The following is a 9,101-nucleotide window of genomic DNA, read 5'->3' on the forward strand; positions in this document are numbered from 1 at the left end:
TCCTTTCCGGCAACAAACCGCCCCGCCCCGCCCCAGAGACCAGGCCACGCCTTCCATGGCCCGCCCCCGAGGAGTTACTTCCTTTTTTTATTTTTATTTTGTATTTCAGAGAGGAAGGGAGAGGGGAAAACATTAATAATGAGAATCACTGATCGGCTGCCTCCTGCACACCCCGCACTGGGGATCAGGCTGCAACCCCGGCTTGTGCCCTGACCGACCGGCAATCACACGGTGACCTCCTGGTTCATAGGTCTACGTCTAAGCTTAACCACTGAGCAATACTGGCCAGACTATTTACATTTTTAAAAAATATGTTTTTATTGATTTTTTTTTTTTAGAGAGAGAGAGGAAGAGCGAGGGACAGATAGAAACATCCATTGGCTGCCTCCTGCATGCCCCCTACTGGGGATGGAGTCTGCAACCGGGGCATGTGCCCAACTGGGAATTCCACCCAGGACTTCTTGGTGCACAGGATAACCAACTGGGCCACACCGGCTGGGACGAGTTATTTCCTATTGTCATTCATTTACTGTATTTGATTGATTGAAACGCCCCCTCCCCCACATTGAAGCAGCAGAGGCCCAGCCTGCGGTTAAAGCAGACTGAGAGCTAATAGTGCAAGGGTAGTCAGGGTCAGGTCCAAGTTCACACTGGTTCTCCGACTCTAAAGTGGCACCCTTGACTGCTGAGTTCTAGACACTGTGCTCGGTACTTTACATGAGTTAGCCCTAAAAGCACACTGGGCCTCAGATACACCCATACACACCCAGCCCCTGTCCTCTACCCTTCACAGAAGTAAATCAACCCTTTGCCTTCTTGGGGAAGGAAGGAATCATAGCATCATTTAGAGACTCCTCTGCAAGTCCATTCTGCAGGAATCAGTAGTGGGTAATCACCCAACCCCTAGGCAGCCAAGGAGCAGCAGCTCCCTGAAGCTTGCCCACCAGTATTGGCCTTCCACCCGCTGCTGGGGCAGAGGCCTGGGCGACAGAGGTAGATGGTGAGACATGGCCTTCAGGAGCTCAGGTGGCTTTTTAACTGCACTGTAAAGGTTACAAGCTCCCTGGAGTTCAGTGTCCATACACGATGAATGAGAACAGGTGTCAACAGTGTCAACCAGGTCCGCAAAGGGGAGAAGAAAAAAGCTAGAGTGCCATATGCCCTCTGAAGAAAGTAGCAGGCATAAATCTGCCAGATGTACAGCAGTGACACAAGAAGGTAAACAGGAATAATTTTCAAGTATTTTCCTTGACGGAGATGAGACCTGAAGTTGTGACCATAGCACCGCTGCAGCAAGCTCCAACACAGGTAAGCCATCAAGGGGATGTTAAAAAATGCCAACTGGAAAGAGGAGAACAGCATCATTAGTTTACTAGCAAGCCCTCAGAGGAGTCAGGGCCAGGGCTCACCAATACATTAGGTAGCTCCTAAGAATATGTTGCTTTCCCTCTTGGGGGTTAACTCTCTGATTCTTTATGCTTCAATCACACTTGCTTATATCACAACAGTTGACTTATGGTTAGTTGTATATTTGGGCCTGTATCCTTTCATTCATTTTAAAGGCAAGTATCATTTCACTTATCTTGAAGCCCTCGATAATGTTTAAGGAGGAAATGAATTGAATCTGTATGCATACACACACTCACATGCTTTTTTGGCAGAGGGAGGGGGTTACTTGGGTATCAATATTTTTTTAATCTCTGTATTTTTATTTGAAGTACCATGATGATTACTGGAATACAAATTAGAAGGTTTAAGTTGTAATCCAGGTTTAGCTGCTGTACCATTCATTCATCATCCATTATGTGGCAAGCCCTGTGCAACACTTTAGGCCTGGGACATACTGGTAAACAAGTCAGAAAAGATGCATTATAGAGCTTGCATTCTAACAGGGAGAACCCCCCCCCCGCCCCCCAAAAAATTAGTTAATTACAGATTTTGAGAAATTCTATAAAGAAAATAAGAGGGTAAATGGCAGACGAACTCTCTGAGGCCTGAAGTACAGGAATGAGTCAATGGGAGGAAGTGCATTCCTGGCAGAAGGATCAAATGAAAAGCCCAGAGGTAGGTGAGGTCTTGGCCTATTTAAAGCCAATGGCCTAAAACATGATGAGCCAGGTGGAAATTTGGGCAATCAGCAGGACCCCGATCATGTCACTGCTCTGCTTAAAGCAGAAGTGGGGAACATCCAGCCTGCAGGTCGTATAAGGCCTGTGAAATCATTTGGTCTGGCCCTGCCAAGGCCTTAGAGGTGAGTTAAATGTTTGACCAAACATAGCAGGCTAATTTTTAAGGTAATAATTTTGCATGGCCCTGACTTAAATTAGGGTGGTAATAATGAGATGGAGAGAAGTGGTGGATTCAAGATATATATAGGAGACAGAGCAAACAAGGTATTACTTGCTAGATAGAATATGAGAGAAGGGGAAGGATTGGAGATATATCTTAAAGAAACTGGGTAAATTGTGGAGCCATTTAGTAAAATTGAAATTAACTAGAGAGGAACAAATTTGGGGGTAGAAATTAAAGGTCCTATTAAAGGTATACTTTTAAATTGAGATGCTTGTTAGATATCTAAGGGAAGACGAGAAGTGACAGCTGGATATATAGGCACTTGGAGTGCAGAGAAGAGGTCTAGATCAGAGATATAGATTTGGGAGTCATGAGCCTAGATGTAGTTAAGATCCATCATTAATGTACTACTATTCAAGTATGAATATATACCCATCCTTTGGTAAGGTTCAGGTTTTACTTGGTATAAGAGTGCTCCTGAGAGACAACCTCCATTTACATAACAAAAAACTGAACTGGACCCAGACGTATACACATAGGAAATGCAGCTTTATAGAGAACGTTCGGGCCTATGGCCAGTTTGCAGAGGTCTTCCCTATTTGTTTATCTCTAATCCTGCTGATCATGTTTACTACCCTGTTTGAACATTGTTCAAACTCATTTTGAACAATGTTTTTGGATCTCTTCCAAAACTCCAGATCATTACCTCCAGATTTTGGTCGATTAGTCCCCTTAAGTGAGTAAAATAAATGGTTAGGTAAATATCTTTCAAACCTATTTATAGAGATTTGCTATGGGTCAGGGTTTTGTTTGCGTGTGTGTTTGTTTTAAAGGTATTTCGATCAAAATGTAAATCAAATGTATCAGTGTTTCCAAAACAAGTATACTAATAAGACATTACTAGGAAACCCAGGGCTAGTTTTGCCCAGTGCAGCTTCCAGTGGTTAACTGAATACTTTTCTTATATGTGTCATTTTCCTTTCCTCCTTCTGAAATATTTTCCTGCTTCATTTTCATAATCAATTTTGGTTTAATCAGAAGTCTATCATTTATTCCACCATAAATCCCTTATTTCATTCTTTTTGTCAATAAAAAGCACGGTGAAACAAACAACAGAAACCAAAACCTCTTTCCCCTCTTATAAACCCTGTCTACCAAAAATGTATTTTAGATGTTTAAATGAGAATGGTGGAAGAGCTTAGGCAGTACTCAAAAGGCAAACAAAATACCAGTTATTAAATACAGCCGGCCAGTAAGTTAGGAAACATGATCTATGGCAGTGATGGCGAACCTTTTGAGCTGGGCGTGTCAGCATTTTGAAAAACCCTAACTTAACTCTGTGCCGTGTCACATATAGAAATTTTTTGATATTTGCAACCAGAGTAAAACAAAGATTTATATTTTTGATATTTACTTTATATATTTAAATGCCATTTAACAAAGAAAAATCAACCAAAAAAAATGAGTTCGCGTGTCACCTCTGACACGCGTGTCATAGGTTCGCCATCACTGATCTATGGTATCTAATTTGGGATTTTGAATTTAATTCTTACACAATTAGTCTGACAAAGTCAAGATGTTCTTAAGTTGCTTTTCTGACTTCTTACCTGGAGAATTCCAACCACAAATGTTAAACTGCCTTGTAGGAAACGCCCATCAACAAAGATCCCAAAGGAAAAGCAGCAACCCATTTTGCCTTTAGTAATTTCACCAATGAACCATGGTCCTGAAGAAGCAGTGGAGAGGGAAGATTAAATAACTATGACTCTCATTACATACATCACAAGATGCATTTGCAGGAATAACGAAGAAATATGAGGCTAGTCATCTATAAGCATTTTATTTACATAGCTTTTTTTTCTTTGCTAATCTCTATGCTGCACCCGATATCCTAGCTAACCAACTAACTATTTGCTCCTTTACTCCATATTTCTCTGGATTATGAAATCGTCTGAGTACATACTATACCTGGACAAGATATGTAGCTTGTAATTCCAGAAACATACAGGAGTATATTCACAAATCTTAGGAGATTCTGTTGCAGTAATTTACCTCAATACAATTCATTAACATTTCCTTTAAGAAGCAAAGAGGTATTCCTCAAAAGTTAATCTTCTAGATGACTGAGATTTACTCCTTTAAGCTATACAACTTCAACCACTTTCATCTTTCTAAAATGTACTTCTCTTTATTACTAATGTTAATGATTATTAATATTTTACCTTTTCTTGCTGATCCATAGTCATTACTTTATACATCAACTATACAGGCAGGGTGAACATGAACAGAATTTAACTTGCTTTTTTATTTTTTCACCTATAATACCAGAATGACTTTTCTCTCCTCCTCCCTACTATTATTTACTGCCCATTCTCAGTATGCAGGTGCCTGGAACTACTATATGTAAAGAGTAATTAAGGGACTGTCAGACTCCCTTTCTTAAAATGCAATACCATAATTTGCTGGTAAGACTAGACTTCAGCTTTTAAAAAGTCATAGGTACTTTTCTCAGGTATATTATTAATAAACTCCATTAGATACATATTCATCTAAAAAAGTGTTTTCCCTTGAAGTTTCAACTTTTAAAAATGAAGCAACTTCTGCCCTCTTCATGTTTCCTTTTACAGCCAGGAACCAAATCACTTGCTTTGTCTTCCAGTGTAAGACATGTGTCCAAATCAGCTTCAACAAACAAGAAAACTGACTTCCAAAGGGGAATCTGCTATAGCTTGTTATATAGTACTAGAGGCCCTATGCATGAAATTCGTGCAAGGGGCTCGGCCCTTGCAGCCCAGCTTCGTCTGCAAGGTCGTCCGGATGGTTGTTCTGCTGTTTGGTCTAATTAGCATATTAACTCTTTATTATATAGGATGGTAAAGTGTCATATTTTTTATTTTACTACTTTGTGTTCTCTGGTGGGATAAAAGTGTAAAACAAAGACTAAGCTACAAATAGCCTAATTTATTTTTAGTCAGTAAGGTACATTAGTAAGAAGCTTAAAAAAAAAACACAACTCAGTGCTTTCTACTTCCATAAGTGGTTAAGTGACTTTTTAAGTATTGGGTATAATAATTAATATAACAAAAGAGTTTCAGATATAACTAAACTCACTGCTCATCTCAGTTTCTTTTCTTTTTTAGGAGCAACACATTAATAAATTATTCACTGAACTATATGCTAGGCATTGTTCTTAGTGGTGGACATAAAGGTGAACAAGAGAGAAAAGACATCAATAGATATTCTAATAAGGGAAAAGATGATGAACACAGAAGATAATCATAAATTCTGATAAAGTAATGAAGGAAATAAAAAGCATGATGAAATAGAGGATAAAACTTGAAGGTAGTCAAAAAAGGCTGCTCTGAAGAGATGGCAATTAAGTTGAACTATCTCCTATTAAGTTTCTACACAGATTCTGCAATGGTTTCCTTAGCACTCTTAAGTAAACTAAATGTCCCTTAAACATGTTAAGAAACAATTTTATTTCCCAAGACCATATCCAAGGAAATGACTTATGAAGGAACCATGTGCCGTTTGTTATGCTCTACAGAGCCTAAATGACTCTACTGATTGCTCCACAATCTCAGGTTTCCTAATTGACTTACCCAGCACTGTATATAGAGTCAGGAACAAGACAAAATAGTAGAAGATGTTTATTTTGCTCAAGACATGAAGGGAAAATGAGGTCAAATTTATAAATCCTGGAGGTCCTAAAGAGAATAAATTTGAAAAATCCAATGAACATATGCAAAGTTTAATTTCTTTATAACATTTTCTAGAAGACTTCCATGGGCTATCCTATATATTCAGCAAATCTGTTGTTATATGGTAACTATACAGATGACACCACTTTAAATTTATAAGTTGGCAGGAATCCTGATGAGTCAATTCACTTAGAATTGCAGAGGGTGGGAAATTCAAAGCAATGGTATAGTTGTGAGGAGTGTGCACGCACACACACACTTTAAAATGACTGAAAACAATATAGAAATACCTGCCAGGGGAGGGCTACAAGGGGTCACTAGGGAAAAATGGGGGACATATATAATACTTTCAATAATAAAGATTTTAAAAAAAAGAAAGACCCACCAGAGGATGATACTAGTTTATCTTCATGTGTGTTTGAAATACAAATCTATACTCAAGTCTTTATTTTCTAGGGGATTTGGTGTCCAAATGTACAAACTTCCAAAAGGTATGTCAAAATATATCAAAGGCATATCAAAGAAATACATTTCTCCAGTCTAATCTTAAGTATGAGTACCTGTTCAAATATTCCTTTCCCATATGTGATACAACTCTTAACTCCCAGCTATCCTCTTACTCCAACTGAAAGGGATCCATAAAGCTCTCCAAATGAGCATCTCTTAAAATAAAGTACCAAAAAGCCCAAGTCTAAGGGCTTCACACAGAGAAGGTCCATTCTGTGGCCACAGACTAAGTATTCCAGATCCTCAACCCCAGCCAGCATTCCACTCATTATGTGGCTGATCATAAATCAGGCAGCAGAAGACTATGATAGGAAGCTCAGTGCACACTGAGCAATCTTAGAGGTGGAAAGTATTTAGAGAACTGATCCCAATGGTAAGACAGCCTGATGTAAGTTAATTAGTATGTCTTTCTTCACAGGCTAGCATATAACATCATTCAGCCTGCTGACAGTTAATTTCATACAAAACGTGATCATGTATAACTTTTCTCCCTTTGTGTATTATACACTTGCTACTCATTCCTGTCTCAGCTTCCTTCTTGTCCTAACCTGGTACTTCTCAAAGTATTAATACATATCCACCTATAAGAATAATTATAGGTGGATATTTATTATCTACACTAATAAAAGAGAAACATGCAAATTGATGTCACTCCACTACACCCACCAGCCAATCAGGATGACTATGCAAATTCACCCAACAAAGATGGCAGTTAATTTGCATATGCAGGTGCAGAGTGAAGACTGAAGGCTCTGGCCCGAGCAAAGACTAAAGACTGAAGACTGAAGACGACTGAAGAGGCTTGCCTTCTCCACTGTGGCCGGAGTGAAGGCCTGGGTCCCGGGTACCGGAGGAAAACCGGTGCCGGCAGCCAGGGGAAGGAAGGCCTATTGCACGAATCTCTTCGTGCAACGGGCCTCTAGTAAATAAATAATCCTTTAACCTTAGAGGCAGCTATACTTTAGACTTCAAGCAATGATTCTCTCCTTTGGCTGCACATTAGAATAACCTGGGGGAACTTTTAGAAAATACTCAGGCCCAGGTCTCACCCTCCAGAGATTCTGATTTAATTGACCTGGGGGAGAGGGGGAGCTTAGGCAGCAATCCAGGTGATTCTAAGTAGCCTAAGAAATACTGCTTTAGCCATGCTTCTCAGCCTTAACTGCAAATTGAAACCAGAGGAGCTTCAAAAGCTACTGGTGTTTAGGTCCTATCCCTACAGAGATTCTGATGTAATAATTGGTACTGTGTAGATAGTGAGATTTTAAGTTCCCCATGGAATTCTAAAGTGTAGTCAAAGTTGAGAAGTGTTGTTTAAAGAAAAGAACTGACCTGGGGCCCTAGCCAGTTTGGCTCTGTGGATAGAGTATTGGCCTGCGGACCGAAGGGTCCCGAATTCGATTCCGGTCAAGAGCACATACCTCCGGTGCAGGCTCCTCCCCTAGTCAGGTGTGTGCAGGAGGTAACCAATATGTGTTTCTCTCACATCAATATTCCTCTCTGTCTTTCCCTCTCTCTTCCACTCTCCCTAAAAATCAATGGAACAATGTCCTTGGGTGAGGATTTAAAAAAAAAACTGACCTGGGATTGGAAGACTTGGGTTTTAAGTCTCTCCTCTGTCTCTTACTAGCTATGACATTTTGGACAATCTATATAACCTCTCGAGTCCTTGGTTTTCTAATGTTTAAAATGGGGACAATAATTCCTACCTCTCAGGATTGTTGTAAGAATTAAGTGAGATAATGCAGGTAAAATATGTTGTAAATTTTACATAACTACACAAAGATATTGGTATTCCCACATAATGAGATTGGGGCCCTTCCTCAAATATTTATATATGTACATTATGTGCAAAATATATGTGGGCAATAATGTTTCTGGAACTTTTTCATAGAAGTTTTACTCTCTCTCTCTCTCTCTCTCTCTCTCTCTCTATATATATATATATATATACATACATACATGCAGGAAAACATTCAGTAGTGCACTACCTATTCAGCTAACCATGTTACTGTTTAGTCATTACTACAGTTCTCCCCTCCCCCATAATCAGTCCCTGACCTCAGCAATTTCACCCAAGCCAAGAAGAGATAAGGAAAGTTTAATTTGACAAGTATTTACTGTCTATTATGCACCAACTCAGCGCTGGGTGCTGTGGAAAACAAACAAGAAGTAGAAAACAAAGGCTCCTGCATTGAGGAACTTAGAGTTTGGCTGAGGAGAAAATGTACATACATTTGAAGTGGTTATGTAAAGCCAAGTGATTGGCTAATTATGTATCAATTAATCGTCAGGAAGGACTATAGGGACTTAGAGAAACAAGAGCTCATTATGACCTGGAATGGTTGGAGAAAATGGTATGGAAAAAGTGGTTTTGAGATGAGCCCTAAAGGAGGCTAAGATTAGACAAGTTTAGGAAAACAATTTAAATTAGAGATGATGACCTGGGCAAAAGTGCAGAAGCAGAAATGTGCATGGTATGAACAGTGAATAATTACCTAGAATATATTACAGGTAACTGGGTGAAAATACGGCTAGTTAGGTAACACTTCAATGTCTAGTAGAGATGTCTGGCAACTTTGAGCTATATTGTAATTC

The 9,101-nt window shown here is 39.5% G+C and overlaps 2 protein-coding genes across 8 annotated transcripts in view; both read right to left on the reverse strand.

Annotated features, from left to right (window-relative positions):
• Window positions 1-1,009, reverse strand: part of CCNDBP1 (cyclin D-type binding-protein 1) — a 10,530-nt gene extending 9,521 nt beyond the window's left edge. Inside the window, exon 1 of the mRNA XM_014548733.1 lies at window positions 945-1,009. Coding sequence (XP_014404219.1) covers window positions 945-1,009 — 65 coding nt within the window. The remainder of the gene's footprint in view (window positions 1-944) is intronic.
• Window positions 360-9,101, reverse strand: part of TMEM62 (transmembrane protein 62) — a 42,817-nt gene continuing 34,075 nt past the window's right edge. For 6 of the 7 annotated variants that reach the window (XM_014548799.1, XM_005877587.2, XM_014548801.1 and 3 more), the window contains 3 exons: window positions 5,898-6,002; window positions 3,900-4,018; window positions 360-1,341 (listed from right to left, as the gene is read on the reverse strand). In XM_014548799.1, coding sequence (XP_014404285.1) covers window positions 1,015-1,341; window positions 3,900-4,018; window positions 5,898-6,002 — 551 coding nt within the window. In that variant the 3' untranslated portion in view covers window positions 360-1,014. The remainder of the gene's footprint in view (window positions 1,342-3,899; window positions 4,019-5,897; window positions 6,003-9,101) is intronic. The other variant, XM_014548803.1, reaches the window with a different exon arrangement.

The sequence above is a fragment of the Myotis brandtii genome, unplaced genomic scaffold (genome assembly GCF_000412655.1).
Source record: "Myotis brandtii unplaced genomic scaffold, ASM41265v1 scaffold521, whole genome shotgun sequence".
NCBI lineage: Eukaryota > Metazoa > Chordata > Mammalia > Chiroptera > Vespertilionidae > Myotis > Myotis brandtii.